At 55.4% G+C, this 21,487-nt stretch overlaps 6 protein-coding genes across 6 annotated transcripts; 3 read left to right on the top strand and 3 right to left on the bottom strand.

Annotated features, from left to right (window-relative positions):
* Positions 1-58: 58 nt before the first annotated feature.
* On the top strand, positions 59-3,252 carry PTSG_07402 (solute carrier family 35 member E3). The gene is made up of 10 exons (XM_004990845.1): positions 59-304; positions 629-763; positions 911-1,000; positions 1,153-1,263; positions 1,427-1,486; positions 1,665-1,766; positions 2,046-2,128; positions 2,318-2,462; positions 2,675-3,032; positions 3,226-3,252. Exons 1-9 carry the CDS (start codon positions 143-145, stop codon positions 2,729-2,731), a joined length of 945 nt encoding a protein of 314 aa, XP_004990902.1. The 5' UTR covers positions 59-142; the 3' UTR covers positions 2,732-3,032; positions 3,226-3,252.
* Positions 3,253-3,509: 257 nt separating this feature from the next.
* Positions 3,510-7,995, top strand: PTSG_07401 (TKL protein kinase; the record flags this gene model as incomplete). Its single annotated transcript, XM_004990844.1, has 4 exons — positions 3,510-3,555; positions 3,792-7,095; positions 7,272-7,684; positions 7,799-7,995. The coding sequence occupies 4 exons, from the start codon at positions 3,510-3,512 to the stop codon at positions 7,894-7,896; spliced, it is 3,861 nt and encodes a 1,286-aa protein (XP_004990901.1). The 3' UTR covers positions 7,897-7,995.
* Positions 7,996-8,196: 201 nt separating this feature from the next.
* PTSG_07400 (uncharacterized protein) lies at positions 8,197-10,786 on the bottom strand. Its single transcript, XM_004990843.1, has one exon. The coding sequence runs from the start codon at positions 10,661-10,663 to the stop codon at positions 8,237-8,239; it is 2,427 nt and encodes an 808-aa protein (XP_004990900.1). The 5' UTR covers positions 10,664-10,786; the 3' UTR covers positions 8,197-8,236.
* Positions 10,787-11,040: 254 nt separating this feature from the next.
* Positions 11,041-15,102, top strand: PTSG_07399 (uncharacterized protein; the record flags this gene model as incomplete). Its single annotated transcript, XM_004990842.1, has 4 exons — positions 11,041-11,422; positions 11,667-11,730; positions 11,919-13,279; positions 13,599-15,102. 4 exons carry the CDS (start codon positions 11,041-11,043, stop codon positions 15,038-15,040), a joined length of 3,249 nt encoding a protein of 1,082 aa, XP_004990899.1. The 3' UTR covers positions 15,041-15,102.
* A 384-nt stretch (positions 15,103-15,486) lies between these two features.
* On the bottom strand, positions 15,487-16,260 carry PTSG_07398 (uncharacterized protein; the record flags this gene model as incomplete). Its single annotated transcript, XM_004990841.1, has 2 exons — positions 15,487-15,647; positions 15,810-16,260. The coding sequence occupies 2 exons, from the start codon at positions 16,258-16,260 to the stop codon at positions 15,487-15,489; spliced, it is 612 nt and encodes a 203-aa protein (XP_004990898.1).
* Positions 16,261-16,997: 737 nt separating this feature from the next.
* On the bottom strand, positions 16,998-21,316 carry PTSG_07397 (uncharacterized protein; the record flags this gene model as incomplete). Its single annotated transcript, XM_004990840.1, has 12 exons — positions 16,998-17,072; positions 17,220-17,306; positions 17,548-17,628; positions 17,797-17,884; positions 18,153-18,305; positions 18,674-19,443; positions 19,689-19,757; positions 20,016-20,125; positions 20,348-20,403; positions 20,544-20,613; positions 21,035-21,148; positions 21,259-21,316. The coding sequence occupies 12 exons, from the start codon at positions 21,314-21,316 to the stop codon at positions 16,998-17,000; spliced, it is 1,731 nt and encodes a 576-aa protein (XP_004990897.1).
* Between the last annotated feature and the right edge of the window lie 171 nt (positions 21,317-21,487).

The following is a 21,487-nucleotide window of genomic DNA, read 5'->3' as shown; positions in this document are numbered from 1 at the left end:
AAGATGTCAAACGACTCCACGCACATCACAACATGGCTGGATTTTTTGTGACGACACCACATAATCCTCTACAACAACAACAACAACCAAACAAGCACAACAACAAGCAACAACAAGCAAGCAAGCAAGCAAGCAAGCAACAATGGCTGCCGCCAACTGTTTGCAGCCCACGCAGCTGTTCATGCTGCTCAACTACACGAGCTCCATCATGATCGTGTTCCTAAACAAGATGGCATACACATATGGGTTCCCCAGCATCACCCTGACCATGATCCACTTCCTCATGACGTTTGCTGGCCTGAAGGTCAGTGCGTGCGCGGTGTCATGATGAAGTCGTGGGTGTCCTGCACTGTTTTGCATCATGCGCAACTGCGCGCCGATTTGGACCGCCCAGCCACCTCGCTCGCTGTCGGTCGTGTACTGCCTCTCAAGTCTGTGTTGTGAATGCAGGTGTATTCGCGTCATGCGCGTTAGAATCCGTGTGCTCTTCCGATCTCACCCGTGGACTTGGTTTGTGTGTGTGTGTGTGTGTGTGTGTGTGTGTGTGTGTGTGTGTGTGTGTGTGTGTGTGTGTGTGTGTGTGTGTGTGTGTGTGTGTGTGTGCTTCGTTTGTTTTGCTGGCCATCAGGTGTGCAGCATGATGGGCATCTTCCAGGTGAAGCGGCTGCGCATCATGGATGTGTTGCCGCTCTCGCTTGCGTTCTGCGGCTTTGTTGTCTTCACCAACCTCTCTCTTCTGTACAACACCGTTGGCTTCTATCAGGTCTGGCGCTTCCCTGTCTGCATACCTGTCACCTTGCGTGCGTGCCTGTCACCTTGTGTGCGTGCCTGTCACCTTGTGTGCGCGTTTCCACATCGTGTTGTGTGTGATGCGATCCCCTCACCATCGAATCATTCTCGTCGTTTGCAGCTGGCCAAAGTCATGACAACGCCGGCCATTGTTCTGGTTCACTGGGTCTTTTACAAGCAATCCTACTCCAAACCCATTCTACTGTCCCTGGTGCGATGTGTGTGTGTGTGTGTTTTTATGCCAGCGTGTGCCTTCCAGGTAACACAATGCATGCGCACCTGCTGCATGTTCGCTGATCCCACCTTTTTCCGAGCCTGTCTGCTCACTTTGCGCTTGCGCATGGGTGTTTCTGCGAATTGCAGCTGCTGGTGTGCATTGGCGTGGCTCAAGCGACACAGGCCGATGTCACCACAAACAGCAAAGGCCTCTTCTTTGCCACATGCGGCGTCCTCGTCACCTCCATCTACCAAATTGTCCGGCTGCGTGCATGTGCCTGTGTCTGTGTGTCTGTGCCTGCGTGTCTGTGTGTGCCTGTGTCTGTGTCAGTACACCTTACTTTGTGTTCTGGTGCAGCATACCCTACGACCTCTTGCACACTCACCCGCACACACGCACGCACACACGCGCGGATTGCAGTGGGTGAAGACGAAGCAGCAGGATCTGGAGGTGTCTGCGTTTCAACTCCTCTTTTATCAGGTAACGGGTGCCGCCGCTACAGTCATTGGCGTCTCTGACAGTGATTCACTTACGCACACGCACGCACGCACACACGCGCACGCGCACAAAGTGTCCATTCCATGTCTCATGCTGCACCATATTCACCCTCCACCCACCACCATCATCCTTATCGTTGACACTGCGTGTGACCGCATAGGCGCCCCTCTCCGCGGGTCTGCTGGCGGTGATCATCCCGTTTGTCGAGCCGCCGTTTGAGCCGTACGGCGTCCTCGCGCAGGAGTGGTCCGCACCCGCGCTGGTGCGTTGTAGTCGTATGTGTGTGTTGTGTTGCGTGTGTGTTGTATGTGCGTGTGTGCGTGCCGTTGTGCGTGCGTGTGTGTGTGTGTGTGTGTGTGTGTGTGTGTGTGTGTGTGTGTGTGTGTGTGTGTGTGTGTGTGTGTGTGTGTGTGTGTGTGTCTACATGATTCCCTGCCTCTGTGTGCGCCTGGCACTTCGATGCGTAACAAGTGCCATTCACGCTTGTGCCATCCACACCACCCCTTCTCCTCACCCTATTGTGCCTACTGTTGGTCGTCAGCTGGCTGTCCTCGGCTCCAGCATCATGGCGTTTCTCGTTAACCTCTCCATCTTCCTCGTCATTGGCAAAACCTCCCCAATCACGTGTGTGTCTGTGTGTCTGTGTGTCTGTGTGTCTGTGTGTCTGCCTGTCTGTGTGTGTGTGTGTGTCTGTGTGTATCTGTCTTGTCTTTGTGTGTCTGTGTGTGTGTGTTGTGCTAGCTGGTGAAGGATTTCCCTCTGTGTAAGGTCCTCATCATCCCTCTCCCTTCACTTGCACGCACACATGCACAGGTACAATGTGCTGGGACACTTCAAGCTGTGCACAGTGCTTGCAGGCGGCTTCATCATCTTCCACGATCCCCTGAACGCATCGCAGAGCATGGGCATTCTCCTCACCCTCTTTGGCATCTTTGCATACACACATTTCAAGCTCAAGGTTCGCATGTTCGTTTGCTTGGTGTTTGTCGTATTGTAACTGGGCCCGTTGTCTCGCGCATCCTGTGTCCGCGCACCATACCACAACAGGCAACCTGGTGTTCACACACACACACACACACACACACACACACACACACACACACACACACACATCTATGTTGCCATTGCCCATTCTCACCACCCTCTCCATCTTCCTTTGCCTCACATCAGGAGTCGGGGGCCGTGCTGCCGACGGCGTCAAAACAAGGCAGTGGCTCCTCCGCGTAGCACGCGCGTACGCCCACAACGAATGTACCACACCTTCTGCTCTCGTGTATGTGTGCGTGTGTCTGTGTTCGAAGCGCTGTTGATCGTGCTCTACGTTCAGGCGGTCTCGCAGCTGATGGTTGCGTAATTGGCTGCTTCCCCCTCCTTTCCTTCCTTCCCTCCCTTCCTTCCTTCCTTGCTTGCTTCCTCGTCATTGCGCATCGTCCGCGATGATTCACAGTGGTTTTGTCTGGCGACCCAACGTGCGTTTTAAGTTAAACGTGACGACGACCAAGCCCATACTGACCATCCATCAGCGAACGTGAGCGTGGTGCGGACGAGAGGTGATGATTGTGTTGTGCGACGGTGGTTTCATGTTTCGGTGATGTGACTCCCTTTGACAAGGCCTTCCGGCCGGACAACTGGGGAATGTTCTGAAACGAAGAAGCTGCGTGCAACACGACGGTAGCTAATTTTCGACGTTGCACCTGCAATGATTTGATCCCTGTTTTCAGGGCGAAATTCTCCATTTCCTCCAAGAAGAACACAACACAACAACTACAACAAACAACAACTACAACAACACACCAAACACAACACAGAGGCCAACCACACCAACCGCATAGCCACAACCAACGTCTACAGGCCCCGAGTTGTCACCAGCCTTTCCCAGAGTTCTGCTGTGACCACCATACCATGGTGCGCTTTCTGCGAACAGCGTCGCCGCTGTTCTTGCTGTGGCTGATGTCAGGGTTACTGACGTGTCAGTTCACCCAGGGAATGTCCTTGACAAGCAGTGATGACAGAACAGCTTCGCCGGACACACATCAAAGCATCGAAAGCCTGTTGTTCACAGGATCATTATGCGAACCTGAAGAGAAAGGCACAAGCACTTGTCTTCGCGTTGGCTGCGAACTACACTTGTCTTTGTGTGCACTGGCGAAGACCTCATTGACGAGGATCTCCCAAGACGCTTTGTCACATCAGGTGAATGAACCCGCAACCAACACAACCACCATCGTGCATGACCTTCGGGTATTGCGAACGGCACTGCATCACTTTTGTTCTACTCTCCCACCAGGCACAGATGTATCGCAAGTCTTTCAAAGCACGTTCGAGGACCGCAGCGGTGAGAAGGAACACACGGTTCACCAGAATGACCGCGACGTTGGCGCCCACCAGTTGGTCACACTCCCCAACACGACCGATACAAACAAAACTGACAGCAGGATTCATCTCGAGGATCAGGACATATATCAACATCGTGACACTATGACCCACGCACCCTCACAAGGGCATTCCGATAATCTCCTCACACCAAGTCTGCACACACGCCATCGTCGGCGGCGAGAAGAGATGGACAGTTTGTCCACGGTGGAATGCACACTAGGAGATCTTGCTTTCTCTGCATGTGATGTACCACAAGTTGAGTTTCAGCTGAAAGTGACCTTTCCACCAGAGCAGTTGCTTCCACCCGCCTGCACAAATGAAAACATCCAATTCTGCCGGAATGGTGAATTCTGCGAGCGTATCCGAAACTACGCAGTCCACGTTCTCATTCGCGAAGGTGTTGACATGTCTCAGTTCCAGTGCCTCCTTGATCAGCCAATTTGGGATCGTGTACATTCCATGGAGGTCATAGGCCTTCCACAGGAAGAGGTTCCGCTCGATTTGATCTTTACAACCATGACATCCCTTGCAGAGTTGACGCTGTATCGTGGTGCGCTCACCAGTTTCACGGCTCCCGAGGAAGATAGCACATATGCCCAATTACACACCTTGAACGTGAGTGACAACGCTTTAACGGACTTGAGTAATGTCGTCAAGCGCCTTCCAAATTTGGAGATGCTCGTTGCTGAGGACAATCCTCTGTCTTCGCTGCCAGCGGGCTCATTTGGCGCAACCCCAAACATGAAGACATTGGATCTGACAAACTGCGGTCTAACCTCCATTGAAGCAGCTGCGTTTCGGCCTCTGGGTCAACTGCTGGTGCTTGAACTTGACCAGAATCAGCTTACCAGCATCCAAAGCACACTGCTGACGCCCCTCACCAACCTGAACACACTCCTGCTGGATGGTAATCCTTTGGTTACCTTGCCTGACGATACACTCAGCAAGCAGACACAGTTGCAGGTATTGAGCCTGCAACGCACACCTCTTGCATCCTTTCCCGAAAACTTGTTCGCCGCCACATCTGTTTTGGAGCGGTTGCAGTTGGATCATTGTCGACTGACCACCCTGCCTCCAAAGATTTTTTCAAACTTGAGCGCGTTGAAAGCATTGCACCTCGCTTACAACCTCCTGGAACAACTGCACAGGAACACGTTTCAAGGCTTAACCCAACTGGAATTAGTCTTCCTTCAGGGAAATGCGCTGACAGCCGTTGTTTCGGGAACCTTTGACGGCCTCATTGCACTTCAAGTTCTGAACCTCGACCAGAATCAAATCAGCCAGTTGCCCCAAACGTTGCTGGCCGACTCTCCACAACTTCAACACTTCAGTCTGGCCAACAACAATGTGCCCATGCTTCCATTGACGGTCTTACACAGCGCAGCGGAGCTGAAACGCCTGCATGCACCCAACAATCGCATCACACAGCTTGATCTCTCCCGATTGAGCAAACTTACATTTGTCTACATGAATGGCAATCCGATACGCAACTTGTCGGGCGTGCATCATCTTATCGAAGTGGAAACATTCAGTATTAATGGCCACGAGCTGCACGAGGTTCGTCTTGAACATTTTGTCAACAAGCCCAAACTTGTGACCTTGCAGATCGCAGCTGGCAGTGTACAGTCGCAAGCGCGGCTCGTGTCGCCTGTCATCAACAGTGAAGAAGAAAAGGTCGCGATTCAGGAAAACTTTCAGCATCTCACGACGCTGGATTTGCGTAATCTAGAAGTTGATGATCTTTCTCCATTCCTCCTTGCAACCCTTCAATCGTTTGGCATGGGGTGGCCTCGTATGGAAGATGGTGATTTGTTGCACTCGATTGTCGAGTCCCTGGCATCAAACGTGCAGGAGTTCTTTCTCACCAGAACACTCCTCACCAATGTCACCCTTCCAGCAGGCAGAACGTTTGAAGCTGTGCACTTGGAGCTGAATGAGCAGATGTTATCTGTGGATATTGATTCGAACGTTGAGTATTTGAATGTATCATACTGCCCGCGCCTGACAAGACTTGTGGCTCAGAAAGTGGACACACTGGATATCAGCGGCACACGCATCCCGCTCTCTGATAAAATGTGTGCCACCCAAGGCCGCAGTCGCCTTTTCGCTCGAGGTTTGCTCAGTGGAACCATTGCTCGGGACGATCTCGTGATAAGAGACATGCTGCGTCGCTGCATGGAGCAGGCATCAGTGATTGACCTGAGCGGCAATCGGCAGCTGCGTAGCTTGATGGCAGTTCGCGTCGGCACGCAGGAGACACTCGGTGTGTCTTCCACAGCGTTGACCACGATTGGCGGCGATGAAATTCCAGTTCGGGACACGATTCCCATTCTGGCAATGCAGAATGCTCCAATTGCCTGCAATCTGCAACTGCAGAGTTTGCGTGCCTTGCGCTCCCAGGCAGAGTTACCAACCACAGAGGTCATCTTTAGCCACATTTGTGCGTGCGCAAGCGGGTTTCACCACAGCAAGGGTGAATGCCACCGCACGAAATCGCCTGTGCTCGGGATTGCACTGGGCTCTGTCTTCGCCGTATTGCCGGTGTGCATCTTTTACCTCACTCGACTGTGTTATAGGAGGCGTGTGCGTCACTTGCGCAGCCAACGCGATCTTGGTCAAGCCCTGCTGGATGAACGAGAGGCAGAGGTGATTGCACTGCGTTCTGTGTGGCAAATCAAATTTGATCAAGTTCGCCTCATTCGACGCCTGGCAAGCGGTGCCTATGGTGTCGTGTTTAAGGCTGAATGGGATTCCATCATCGTTGCTGTGAAGGTGCTGAAGCAACCGAGTGTTGACTTCTTTGATGATGGGATGGAAGCTGAGTTTGAAAAGGAAGTCGAATTTCTCCAACGAACTCGTCACCAGCACGTGGTTCGCTTCTTTGGTGCGGGGCAAACGCCAGAGAACACGCCCTTCATGGTGCTTGAGTTTGTTCCGCTGGGCTCCTTGAAGGACTTGTTGAAGCGCGACTTCGAGGAACTGCTGGCCGACTACGCCAACCAAATGACTCAGTCTGAGGAGGGTGGCGATGACAACTTTGCAGAAGCCGCCCCGCTGGTGAACGAGGAGGAAGAGCACGAACTGGTTGTCGTGACCACATCATCGGCATCAGCAGAAGACGTCGATGTGGCGTCGGTCTGGGAGCTGAAGAGACGCCTCGCCCATGACATCGCAAGTGGCATGGCATTCATCCATAGCCTTGATCAGATGCACAGGTGTGCCTTCAGCAACGGTCGAGCTGTAGCGTCATTGGCGACTTTGAGTACACATGGCTGTGTTTACACGTGAACTTGCATGCATTGCGTGTTTTGCGCTTTTGTGGTGGGGCCTCTCGGTTGGTTATCAATCTGCTGATGATGAACTGCGTGCATGTTGTTTGTCTGCCCTTCAGAGATCTGAAAAGCGGCAATGTGCTTGTGTCGAGCAAGCTCCGTGCCAAAATTTCGGACTTTGGCACCATTCGTCAGCGGCTCAGTGCAGAGACAACACGCACAGAGGCACCGGCTGATATGGCCTACTCACAGCACGTGGGTGCACAAACACTTGGTCTCACACTGACGGCTGGGGTGGGCACTCCACTGTATATGGCGCCAGAAGTCCTCGTTGGCAGTGTGTATGGCCGAAAGGCTGACGTGTTCAGCTTTGGTGTGCTCATGTGGGAAATCGCAAACCAGAAAGTGCCTGACCTGATTGCACAGGAGGTGCCAGGTTTTCGTGGGCCGATGTTCACGAAGCTTCTTGACCTTCTGAATGATGGCAAACGGCTCGTGTATCCGGCCCCGTCAGAAACGACGAGTGCGCTAGGTGAGTGCAGACAACAGTGTCATGACATTTGCAAGTTTCATGACAACGCTGAGAACATGCAGAATGTGGTAGGACCTCATATGTGTTTGTTTGATTGTCATGTTTGACTCGCAGCGGCGCCTGAATGGTACAGGGCGTTGTCCTTGGAGTGCATGAGCCAAGTTCCGTCGCACCGACCAACCTTTCAAGAGCTGCGCACTGCTCTCCTGTGATTTGTCTCAAGATGAGCAAAGGGGAAGGTAACAAGAGTCGTTGAGAGACCCGGTTGAGATGAGTGGTTCTGTTTTCTTCACGCGTGTAGTGATATGGGACAATCGATTTTTTTTTTGTCCTTGCGATTTGTTGTCGTCTGCGTCTGTTTCACTGGCGTACGGTGTGTCACATTGAATCAATGCAACCATCAACAAAACCGAGCAGACAAAGCGTCAACGCCGTACACACACACACACACACACACACACACACACACACACACACACACACACACATCACATCACCACATTCCTCGCCCATCCACAACCCCCCCCCCCTCAACCTTCCCGAAACTCCGCCTCAGCCACGCAGCGCTGCGAGGATGTGGTTCTTGGGTGTGTTGATGAGGGTGAGGTCTGGCCAGCTTGCCCGCGTGGTTGTGGTCGTGCAGCGGTTGATGCGCAGGCACGCCATGGTGTCGGGCATGGTGCCGGTAGCGTCGTCCTCGTCAAACCGGCACTCCTCCAAGAGCACGCGCTGCACGGTGGCAAAGGGCGCAAAGTCCTGCACGCGGCACAGCCAGAGGTGGCACGTGTGCACGTTCTGCATCACATTCACGTGCACGGCCGACATGGAGGAGAGCCAGATGCTGGGCACGTTGCTGACGCGGTCCAGGCGCAGGCCGGAGCATTGCACGTGCAGGGAGTGCCGGATGTTGTCCACACACACCGCTTCCCCTTCGCAGCGCTGCAGGGTCAGCATGTTGTGGTCGGTGAGCACGTGCCCTGACGGCAAGCGGCAGCGCGTGAGGTGCAGGGCGCGCTGGCCACGCAGGGCGTCAGCGTGCTGCAGATCCGTGCCGTCGTGGTGGCCACGGATGCAGAGATCGGGCACGCAGCCGAGGTGCTGCACATCAAAGGGCTGCGTCCCAACGACGTTGAGTGCCAGCTGCCGGACGCACGCAGGCGGCGGCTCGCTGACGGACGCGCAGGACACGTGGCGGATGTCAACCGTGAGGTTGTACTCGTCCACGTGTGCTGGGTGCAAGATGCCGGCCTCGTGAAACAGGACAAGGTGGTCCACACGCTCGTACAGGTCCCTGCGCATGCTTGCGGGAAAGACAATGCCCAGTTCCACGTGCTTAGCGTGCTTGAAGGACGGGGTGAAAGACAGCCGCCGACACCGGTTCAGGGACAGGTGGTGCATGTCCTCTGCAAACGCGACACGCTGCAGGTTGTTGCAGGCGAAAACGGTCACGTCGGTGGCATGTGGAAGGCGGATTGGGCCTTGCACCGGTAGCAAGGTGAGCTGCACGCGCTTGGCGTTGAGCGTGACATCCCGCATCTGCACGTGCTCGCAGTTGACGATGGTGATGTCCTCCACGTCTCGCAAGGCGACAACATCCGTCACGCCGACGCTCTCCAGGACCACCTTCTTCGCGCCTCTCAGCGGGGACACATCCTGCAAGCGCGGCAAGTGCTGCAGGTATACATGTGGCACATTTTCTAGTGCAGCCACGTCGTTGAGCATGCACTCGCCAAAGCACGAGATCGTGACCTCTTGAACGTGGCGGAAACTGCTGGGAAGCCACGCTTGCGCCTCCGCCACGGTCCACTCGAGCACATTGATGGGCGCACCACCAAAGTGGATGTCCTCAACGACGCCGACCGTCGTCAGCTGTAGCGTGTTCAGGTTCTTGTCGTGGAAGGAGAGGCGTGGCACGTCGTCTGGAGCCCTCATCGTCAAGCGTGCGCAGGTTGCTGTTGTGTTCTCGCCCAGAGCAGCCCTGTACCTCTGCAACACCTCCAGCGCCCTCTTCGCGACAAGCGACGTTCGGGGATCGGGAGATGGGGTGACATCAGACGTGGCGGTGGCGGCTGGTGGAGCAGCACTGCTCGCAGTGGTGGCAGTGTCTACGTGCACGTTTCGGGTGGTGTCTGCAGGCAAGGTTGAATGCGCTGACGCTGCTCCAACAGGATTCTGTTGTGAAAGGCCCAGCTCCTCCACAAGATCGTCAGTGGTCAGTGAATACCACGCCGGCAGCAACAGCAACGATGTGCCTGGCGTGGTATGCTGCCACGGGCGCGTGCGCTCCGAGCTCTGCAGCGCCGCTGCATGGGTTGCATGCTCGCCAGCAGGCGATGGTACGGCAGCCCCGCCAGCCACCCACAGGCGCAGCTCGCGTGCGTTGCGGAAGTGAATGCGAGCGACGCTGGCGAATACCCGGGTGAAGCGTGGCGTGAACTGGTTTCTCTGCCGTGCACCGCAGAGGAATGGGCAGGTTGCCTCCCACGTCATGCCAAGCCAAGCGTGCACGAGAAACCGCTGCTGCAACCAAGCTTGGAGGCGATCGCTGCGGCCACACACAGAGCTCGAGGTGCAACGCTTCAACGCGTCGCCCTGCGTGCGGCTGCAAGTACATGATGTGGTGTCGCCGTCGTTGGTTTGACAGGTTTGACACTGCGTCGTTGTCACAGTTGTCGCTGCCTCGTCACGCTGAGCAATACCCTCCGCACGCAGGCCTGCGTGTGGAAGCGCGCGCGCAAGAGCAGCCTGGAAGGTGTCGAGCCAGTGCGTGGCTGAAACGTCCTTGTACACGCGCGTGTCGTCGAGGCACCACTTTGGCAGGGCCCAGGCCAGGTCGTGGTACAAGGTGCGTGAGGTGAGCATGAGGTTGAACAGGGCGCGCACGACGTTGCGCTTGTCCATGCTGCTGGTACAGCGGCGGGCTTCGTCCAACAGCTGCTGCGCCACACACGCCCACTCGTGCACCCCAAGCGACGCCATTGTGGCAGCATCGCACAGGGGAGGAGGATGATGCGCAGGAACGAACTAAGGAAGGATGGGGGTGAGACAGGTGGTTGGTTGGTGCGTTGGTGCTGGTTTGCTTTGCTTTCTGCAGCTTCTTCTTGGGATTTGCCAATTGCAAACTGCACTGCAATTGGCGAAACCGCTGTCGCAGGAACTTGTGCTTGCAAGCAAGCAAGCGGAGGCAAGGTTGCAAGTCAGCGGACACACACACACACACACACACACACACACACACACACACACACACACACACACACACACACACACACACACACACACACACACACACACACACACACACACACACACACACACACACACACACACACAGAGCGAGACTGCAGGCGCGGGAGATGTCCTCAGCAAAGCGAAGCGCAAGGGCAACAAAGGATGAAGGGTTAGCGGTGACACCAGGGTCCTTGTACGCCGATATCGTCGAGGAGCTGCAGCACCAGCTGACTGACTTGGAGGCGAAACTTCTGCTTGTCAGATGCGGTGTTGAGGTGAAAACAAACGCCTCAACAGATGAATGCATACACCTCCTTGAAACGCGTTGCCCACCCAACTCCAATGCCAATCTCCCCTACTTATGCGAGGAGAGCGACCTGGAGCCTCTGCGACAGAGCGTCACTGGTGCTCTGGGACAAGACCACATCGTTTGCAGGCTGATTCAGCAGCGCCAAGCGCTCATGAAGAGTGACAATGGCAACCCCGCTTCCAAACGTCCCAAAACAGGTGTGTGTGTGTGTGTGTGTGTGTGTGTGTGTGTGTGTGTGTGTGTGTGTGTGTGTGTGTGTGTGTGGATGCATGCATGCGGTTTGCCACCCCCCTCCAATCTCATCCCTCACCTGTCACCAAGTCTCACACCGATTTGACTGCTTCCGCGTGCTCTTGCATATCCACGTACACAAAAAACACACACACACACAAACTCACACACACACACACAAACACACACACCTTCTCCTCTTCTTCATAGTCCCACCGTCCTCCATGGGAAGCGACGCCATGTTCAAGACCGTCATTGAAGACATGGATTCAGGGTAAGTCAATATCACCCCGCTGCCTCGTTGCTCCTCACTGCGACGTTTTGTTTAAACGCAAGCGCGTCATAGCGTCATGCCTGTGTCCTCCGCTCATTTCCTCCTCCGCTTCTTCTCCACTAACATCCTCCACCCCACATTTTCGCGCACCGCTTGCCTTCTTTCTTGCCTGCCGTTCGTCTCCACAGCATAGCGACATGGCAGCACATGAGAGAAGGCACGTCGCGGTGCTTTCTGCTCGACGAAACACATACAAAAGTCGACTGGAAGCAGGTGCGCGAAGTGGCCAAGAACAAGAAAACAGATACCTTGTTCTTCTTTGGGAAGAAACCAACACCAGACAACAACCCAGCCATCTACAAGCTCTACCGGGAGATGGACACTCGAATCCGCGTGGTTATTCGGGATCCCCAGAACGCAAACTTGGGGCAGCAGCTGGGCGTCGCCACAGCGCGCGACATCTTGGAAAGCGAGCGCGCACGTCTACGTCCTTCGTCCTCAGACGCGACGAGAGCTGCAGCCGCACCTTCTGCTGCCCTCACCACTTCCACGCCTCCCTCAGCGTCCGCACCCTCAACTTCCTCAAGTGCCACAGCCTCAACTGCCCTCTCAGGCGGTACAACAGCCTCTGGCTTGGCCCTTGAAGATCTGAACAGAATCCATGAGCTGGTGGCGCCGGATGGCGATAGCCAGTCAACACGCGGCAGCAGCACAGCCGCCACACCAAAGGAGGTCAAGTTTGAGTTCCTGACCGTGAAAGGGTTTGGCCCGTTCCTCGACGAGCAAACGTTCTCCATGAGCTTCGTGGGGCTGGGCTTCATTGGCGCGGACCTTGGCGGCCTGCAGAGCAATGGCTTTGGCAAGACGCTCCTGTGCGCCACCTCCATCATCTGGTGCTTGACAGGGAAGGCCGATCCACACATCAGCAACAGCAAGGACCGCAATATGGGGAACCTGCGGCCCAACAGCGCTGGTGACTCGTTCGTCCGCTTGAAAGGCGTGGTGGATGGGCAAGAGTTTAGGGTGACACGCAAGCTGAAGCAGCGGCAGAAGCGACAGCAGCGACAGCAACCACAGCAGCTCAGAGTGGAGATTGGTGGTCGCATCATCAAAGGCAACAAATCCAACAAGACGGACGCGATCGCACGTGAGCTGTTCAATTTGCGGCGTGGCGAGGACCTTGAGTGGGCGCTGCCCCTCATATGTGCTTGGACGCCGTTCAGCGACGCGGCTTTTTTCCGCGCCTCCAGCGCCGCTGGGGCGAAGCCCGCGCGCAGCGCCATTGCTGCCGTCCTCGACTTGAAGGCGTTTGATGCTGCAGCCGAAGATGTCAAGAACAAGTTGCGTGAAGCTGCCAAGGAGGAGAAGAACGCCGCAGCCCAGCTGGAGACTGCAGTGAGGAAGTTGAAAGACGCCAAGACATGTTGTGAGAACGCGAAGGAGACATGCGACTCTGCTCGAACCAGGGTAGAGGAGCTGAAAAAGGAGGTGCGTGCCTTGGAACGGGAGGTGGCTTCAGCCGCAGGTTCAGCCCAGCACGGCACAACAGGTGTGTGTGTGTGTTTGTGTTTGTATGTGCGTGCGTGTGCATTTGTATGTGTGTGTGTGTGTGCGTGTGTGCGTGCATCTGTATGTGCGTGCGTGTGTGTGTGTATGTGTGTGCGTGTGCATTTGTATGTGTGTGTGTGTGTGTGTGTGAGTGTGTCGAATGTGTGTGTGTGACTGCAAATGTTCGCATACCTAGACGTTGCTTGAACGTGTGTGCATACATCTGTGCACGTGCGTGAACTTGTCGAGCTTGCTCACCAGCTGCCACTCCCCTCCCGCATTCACACGCCTTGCGCTGCCCTTCTCCTCTGCAACTGCAGATCTGGAGGCAAAGCTGCGGACCTGTGAAGCAGAGATTGAGCGGCTGGAGGAAGACAAGGACGCATGTAAAGATGATATCCGTGAGCAACGTGGCGAACAAGCTGCTGCAAAGAGAGAGAAGTCAAGCCTCACCAGCAAGCGTGGAAAGCTAAAGGACCAGCCCACGTGCCCCACGTGCTTGCAACCGCTCGGAGACGACTGTCTTCAGGTCTTCGCTGAGCGAAGGCGAGAGTGCGAGACCACCATCGAACGCTGCTCGGAGAAGATCAAGGCCCTGGAGGGTCAGCTCACTAAGGTCAACAAAAACTTGCGGCAGAAACGGCAACAACATACACAACTGAGCAACAGCATTGCGCAGCAGAAAGCGCTCAGCGAGCGCGCGCAGAAGGAGCTCGAGAAGAAGCGACCACAGCTCAAGGAGCAACAGCGCAAGCTGAACGCAGCAGAGGAACAGCTGCAGCAACTGCAGCGTGACATGCAGACAGCGGAGGAGGAGAAGAGCAGGTGGGTGAGTACACAGCAGGAACTGCGTCGCAGTATTGAGACATCGAGGGCAGACGACGCACGACTCAACGCGTTCCAGCTGCTGGTGCAAGGCAAGCTGGTGGAGAGCGTGAAGGGTCACGTGCAGTACTGGCTGGACAAGTTTTTCCAAGTGCAGAGTGACCCCGACGTGGCCAAGGAGTATGCAAAGGCCCAGGCGCTGTACCGGTGCCAGCGGCTCACCGTCCACTTTGGCAGTGATGACGACGACGGTGGTGCAAGAGGTGATGATGGTGGAACGGGTGAAGATGATGATGACGACGACGAGGACGATGATGATGATAATGGGGATGACGACTGTGGCGATGGAGCACCAACATCGTCAACGACAGCATCGTCAACGACAGCATCGTCAACGACAGCATCGTCGGTGACACGGTCGTCGGCCGCAGTAACCACGAGCGCAGCAGCAGCAAAGAACAGCAACGGCAGCGGCAACTACAGCAGGGAAGAAGATGTTTCCTCAATCATGCTTGAGACGGCGCTTGAGCGGCTGCTGCACGAGCCCGTGCTGAAGTGGGACGACGAGGAGCTGAGCGGTGGCGTGAGTTCGCTCAGCACGTCGGAGTACGCGCGCTATCGCCTGGCGGTGATGCTGGCGTCGTGCCAGCTGCTGAAGAAGAGCCTGGGCATCAAGCTCAACTTCTTGCTGCTGGACGAGTGCATGCTTGGCATGGATGCGCTCGCTGTGCTTGACATTGTGTCCAGCCTCAAGGCGTGGGCCAAGCACGCCGACAACCGCATGGGCGTCTTCCTCTCCAGCGTGTCGCGCTTCGAGTCGATTGGCTTCAAGTTTGACAAGTGCGTGCTGCTCCGAAGGGGCGACCCAACAGACTTGGCCGTGCGTGCAGCGCAAACCATGGAGACGCACCCCAACGACAGTGACGATGAGGAGTAGGACTGAGGGGTATGTGTGTGTGTGTGTGTGTGTGCGTGTGTGTGTGCGTGTGTGTGTGTGTGCATGTGTGTGTGCGCATGTGTGTGTGCGCATGTGTGTGTGTGTGTGTGCGTGCGTGTGATGCGGGGTGATACACCAGCGTTTGTGCAAGGGATGTAGTTGTCACTGCATGTGAACGTTGCGCTGTCGCAAGCACCATGTTGCTCTGTTTTACAGATGAGTACTTGTGCACTCTTGTTTATGTGTTTGCGAAGCAACAATAAAGACGCAGCTTGCAACAAGCAGCAACACACACACACGCACGCACACACACGCACACACACACACACACACACACACACACACACACACACACACACACACACACACACACACACACACACACACACAAGAGCAGCAGCAGCGAAAGGCAGCAGGACGATGGCTGCCGGTCAAAGGACGCAACGTCACCCGATGCCGCAAGCGTCATTGGTGGCCTCTGTGTCGTCGTCCTCGCCGTTGAATACAGTGGCTTCAATGGTGGTTTGAATCTTGCGCTGATGTGAGTGCATGTCCATGCCGTGGGTGAACCACTTGAAGCTGGTACGGTGGTCTGTTGCTGCACGTGCTTGGGGTTTGTGAACACAACCACACGTTTGCCTGTGCTGTCGTGCGCGGGCGTTGTGTTGGCGGGTGTCTGCTGTGTTGTCTTCTTGCGGCCTCCATACCACGACGGGTGAGAACTCAAATGAAAGCAGCCTTGACAACGAAAATGCTGAACCGTTGTTACCTCTGCGTTCAGCATGGCCTTCAACAGCACCCGGCGCGTCAAAGCTCACGAGATGCACGAGGGAGACATTGTCTTCCTCAGTACTGTGGCCATAATCGTGGACGCGATCGTGCTCGCCTTGTTCGCTCACGGTGCCATGGTAAAACTCAAGCAACTCTCTGGTGGTGAGCAATGGTGGCGTGTCGCTGTCCGCGGAAGACACTTCTGACCGGGCATCATCATCATCATCATCATCATCATCATCATCATCATCATCATCATCATCATCATCATCATCATCATCATCATCATCATCATCATCATCATCATCATCATCATCATCATCATCATCCACGAGGAGCTCTTCAAGGTGCAGGCCAAACCTGAGGCGCCAATGGTCCAGCACGCCATCAGCAAAGAAGTGAATAATGGAAACGTCGTCATCCTCGAACGTTGGATGCATCGGCGGCATCCCCACAACCACGCGTGTGTTGGAGACACTACACGCTGCCAGCATGCTGCCGTGTCAGGTTCAAGGTATCTGGGAGAATGCTTAAGACCGCAGCTGCATGTGCACAAGTGTCTGGCGTGGACGAAGTCCTCTCGAAGTGCCATGCAACCGACTCCTTTTCTACTCTTCCTGCTGTCTTGCTGTTCTTGTTTGGAGGTGTGTGTCACTGTGACTGTGTTGTCAACCTCTCTCAGTGTAACTGTGTGATGTGTCCTCCTGTAACAGGACTTGTCGTTACTGTGCTGGCTTGCTGGATGCAATTCAGCCGTGCGTGTGTGCGAGTGTGCAGCACATGACACACATCCATGTCCATCTCGTCCCTGTCACTCCAGTGACAGCGGTTGCGAACGTGTCACACTGGCTCGAATCGGTGTCACTGTGTCAGAACAGTCACATTTTACTTGCTGGTGTGACTGCGCACGAAATTTCGTGGACAGGTTTCAACAAACACCGAACCACGTGTCACGGACTACTTGCACACACACACACACACAGCCACCCACAGTCACCCACAGCCACCCCCCCCCCCCCCCACAGACACAGACACAAACACAGACACAGACACAGACACAGACACACACACACACACACACACACACACACACACACACACACACAAGCAACCAACTAAACGTCAGCTTGCACAGCAATTCTATAAATGCGAAACGAAAAGGTTGAAGAGAGCGAGGCAAACAGTCTCAGGGTTCTGGCACAGTCACAGACAAGCGAGCGTTGCGAACGCCCAGCGCGTACGCTTGCATATCACGCAGTTTCTGCAAGCAGATCATATGTGTGTGTGAGCAAGTGCGCAGTGAACGTGGCACACTCTTCCCCTTCCCATGCACCTTCTTTACCCCTCGCCTGCATCACACATGCATCGACACTAAACGTTACGTCTTTACTCCATTTCACCGTCGCACCTGCTCATCCTCTGCGCTGCCCAAGAAGTCCATGAACGTTCTGTATTCGGGAAGGGAGCGCATGGCCAGGCCGAACACTTGCCGAATCTGCACAGCAACAATTGCATGTTGTCAATGAATGGGGGCGTGATTGGCCAGCAGGCAGCTGGAGCGATACGGCCGAATGGTGGGGACACGCGGACACAGAGGAGCACGCAGAGAGGAAGTCACAGAGGGGAAATCGCAGAGAGGAAGATGCAGACACACAGACACACACACACAGACACACACACACACACACACACAACGCAGACAGACACACAACACACACGCGCGCAGACAAACGCACCATCCAGTTGTGATGCTTGCGAAGTGAAATCTCATAGGCGTGTCCGGCGGCCTTGGCCAGGTTGTCCTCGCCCTCGCTGACCTGCAGGGGAACAGGACGCATGTCAGCATGCACAAGCAATGAACAAAGCAACAGCCTGTGAGCGTCGTTGACAGGGCAGCCACCCACAGCCACGACAACTGCTGCAAGTGCAGTGAGATGTGCGATGCAACAAGACATCAGGATGAAGTGACCACGCATTCATCGGACCATGAGGAGGAAGTGCTCGATAAACTCCAGTGCGCGCCTGAGCCACAGCAGCGCATCTGTAGCAGCATCCTTTGCCGTTGTCGTGCCTCTGCAATGGCAAGCGGTACAGTTCCGTGGTGCGCATGAAAAGGAAACGCAGTCGTGACGACGGAGCAGTTGGACCGCGCAACATGCACATGCAATCTCCCAAACACTTTTACACAGACACACACACACACACGTACACATACACACACACGTACACACGTACACATACACACACACACACGTACACACGTACACGTATACACACACACACACACACACACACACACACACACACACACACACACACACACAAGGGAGGGCATGCTTACGCGTCAATCTCGTGTTGGATGAGAAGGTCCAGGGTGGCTCTTCCCTGTGGATCCTGCTCATATGCGCGCTCGAGTTTCTTGATGTTTCCCAGAATGTCGCTCTTTACGGGCGTCATCGTCGTGCCGAGCTGCGCAATTAGCGGCAGCATCTCCCTGGCGGCGGCAGTCACACATGATCGCATATGCGTTGGTGGACATGAGTTGCGACGCCACAAGCAAGCAAGCAAGCGAGCAAGCAAGCGAGCGAGCGGGGCGATGAACGATGAAGGAGCAAGCAAGCAAGCAAACGGGGAAGGAAGCACCCACTACATCACGCACACAGACACAGGCACACACACACACACAGACACAGACACAGACACAGACACAGACACAGACACACAGACACACAGACAGACACACAGACACACAGACACACAGACACACAGACACACACACACACACACACACACACAACACACACACACACACACACACACACACACACGGACACACACACGGACACAGCGCACAGCCCGGACCTGGCGGCGTCGAGGAACGTGCGGGTGTCCACAGCACCAGCGCCAGGCGCGTGATTTGCAAACTGGGAAAATGACGGAGAAACGGTCCGGAAGAACGTCGCGTTGTCGTCTTCCTCCTCGTCCTCCTCTTCTCCCTCCTCTTTGCTCTCTTGCATGAGTGTCGTCGATGTTGCCGGTGCATCTGCATCAAAGGTGGTGGTTGTGACTGCTGCGCTCTCGCCTGCTTCTGCTTTCGCCAGTGCGGTGGGTTCTTCTGCAAGTGTTGCAAATGTTGCCTTGTTGTTGTTGTTATCGTCGTTGGCGTGCTGCTGCTGCTGTGTGTGTTCAGGTGTCGGCTGCCCGTCTTCTGCCATCGCTGTGCTTGCTGGTGTGTTTTGCTGCTGGGCGTCAGGTGCTCGGGACTCCTCTGCATGCTCGCCGTTATCGCCAGTCACCATCGTTGCATTGTTTCCTTCTCCTTCACCTTCTCCTTCAACTTTCCCTGCTGGCGAATCTTCCCCAGCCGTCACCACCTGCGAATGGCCGTTTGTTGCTGCTGCTGCTTGCACGTGTGCTGCCTCCACTTGCTGCTGCTGCTGCTGCGGCTGCTGGTGTTGGTGTTGGTGTTTCTGTGGTGTGGGGTGGAGGAAGCGGCGCCTCTCGTCGCGCACGGCGACACCGGCAATGGACACGTCCGAGACGACGGCCAGGGCGCTGTTGAGATCCTCACACGACTGCATGATGCAGTTGAAGTTGTAGTGCAGCTCAGAGGCCTTCACAGCTGCTTTGGCCTGCAGAGATGAGGCACGTGCATGTGTATTATGCTGGGTGAGCGGTGGCAGGCGCGCGCGCGAATGTGTTTGTGTGTGTGTGTGGGGGGGGGGGACAACGAGGCGGAGGGGCGAGGGGAGGGTTGAAGCAACAGACGAGGAGGCCGACGGGCAGATACCACACACACACACACACAGACACAGACACAGACACAGACACAGACACAGACACAGGCACAGACACAGACACAGACACAGACACACACCGGCAACTTGAAGTTTGCGAGAGTCTGCTCGGTGGCTCGGACGTAGCGCTGCAGGTTATCGACGATGCCCTGCGGAGGGAAAAACAGATGCATGAGGGTGAAGGTGTCAGTGGAATGGGGTGTGCATGGGCGCCAGGGGAGTAGAGAAGCCGGCAACGACACGGTCATACACATGCAGACACAGAGAGGCACAGGGGCGGACAGATAGACACACACAGACACACAGACACACAGACACAGACACACACACACACACATACACACACAAACACAGACACAGAACGACAGACAGACAGACACACACACATACACACACTTTCCCTCCACCTTGATTTGGGCACGCAGCTGCTCCGTATCAACTGTGGCATCCTGCTCTTCCTCTTCTGCTGCTTCGTCGTCGCCACCGCCCTGCTCCGGCATGGTCTGGGCATCAATCACTGGTGGCAGACGGACGTGTGGGTCAGCCAAACGGATTGGGGGCTTGTGAACGCATGCACGGAGAAAGCATACAACGCTGCACTTTGCCACATGCAGAGGAGGAAGGGGGGCAGACAGACGCACGCACACAGACAGACAGACACAGACAGACACAGACAGACGCAGACAGACCTACACAGACACACACACACACACACACAGACACGCATGCGCACTCTTACAGCTCTTGCTGAAGATCTTGGCGCTGCTTAGACTCACGACGAGCCGTTGTCGCTCACTGTTAACCACAACACGCATGCACGCATGTCAACAAACGTGCGGGGCGGGGAGACATAGTAACGCCACAGCCAATGCAGCCAACATAAGCAACACCGCACGCAGGCTGCACCGGTCTTTCTCAAGTGCACGGCAACTCACTCTTCTGAGCCAGCTTGGAAGTGGTACGTCTGCTCCCCGGACTTGATGGTGAAGCGAAGGTCGTCCGTGCCTGGGCCGTCAGTAGCAGCGTTGTCGTGAGTGCATGTGCAAGCACAGAAGAGGAGAGATAGGAATGGAGGGCTGCACGCACAGGGAGGAATTGAAGCACGCAGACAGGCAGGCAGGCACACAGGCAGACAGGCAGACATGAAAGCACACACATGCAAACACACTCCCGTACAGACACACAGACACACATACACACAGACACACACGCAGACAGGCACACAGACAGGCAGGCAGACATGAAAGCACACACACACACACATGCAGACATACGCACACACATGCAAACAAACACATGCAGCGCACACACATGCAAACACACACACACATGCAGACACACACATGCAGACACACACACACACACACACACACACACACACACACACACACACACACACACACACACACACACACACAAGACAGACCTTCGATGACGCAGGTGGCGAGGTCGAGCGTGAGTGTCTCTCCGGCGCTCTCGTCATCTCGTGGCCGAATCACAAGTTGGTCGCCCTCCACCTGAAAGGTGTGCACATGCCACCCTACAGCCAAGACCCAGCAGCACCAGCGCTTGCACCATGAGGTCCGTGCCCCACACCATCCACCTACCCATGCACTTAGGCAAGCAAGCAACGCACACGCACACGCTCACGTTTGCACCCTTGCCAGTAGCCGATCCACAGCAGCGCCTGTCCTCGCACCTCCGCCATATCCCCAGTTGTTGAGTTCAGTTTGCGTGTATTTTTGCGCTTGTGTGTGTGTGTGTGTGAGTGTGTGTGTGTGTGTGTGTGTGTGTGTGTGTGTGTGTGTGTGTGTGTGTGTGTGTGTGTGTGTGTGTGTGTGTGTGTGTGTGTGTGGTTTGTGCGTGCGTGTGTTGTGTG

Source organism: Salpingoeca rosetta, assembly GCF_000188695.1.
Source record: "Salpingoeca rosetta unplaced genomic scaffold supercont1.22, whole genome shotgun sequence".
NCBI classification, from domain to species: Eukaryota; class Choanoflagellata; order Craspedida; family Salpingoecidae; genus Salpingoeca; species Salpingoeca rosetta.
The sequence above is the reverse complement of the archived record's forward strand: the minus strand, read 5'-3'. Positions and strand labels throughout refer to the sequence as shown.

Excerpts from the sequence above, each read along its gene's own strand:
- PTSG_07402 (XM_004990845.1), top strand. The coding sequence starts at position 143 with ATGGCTGCCGCCAACTGTTTGCAGCCCACGCAGCTGTTCATGCTGCTC. Across the intron at positions 1,001-1,152 it reads AACCCATTCTACTGTCCCTG|CTGCTGGTGTGCATTGGCGT; the intron begins GTGCGATGTGTG and ends TGCGAATTGCAG. Across the intron at positions 1,264-1,426 it reads TCACCTCCATCTACCAAATT|TGGGTGAAGACGAAGCAGCA; the intron begins GTCCGGCTGCGT and ends CGCGGATTGCAG.
- PTSG_07400 (XM_004990843.1), bottom strand. The coding sequence starts at position 10,663 with ATGGCGTCGCTTGGGGTGCACGAGTGGGCGTGTGTGGCGCAGCAGCTG.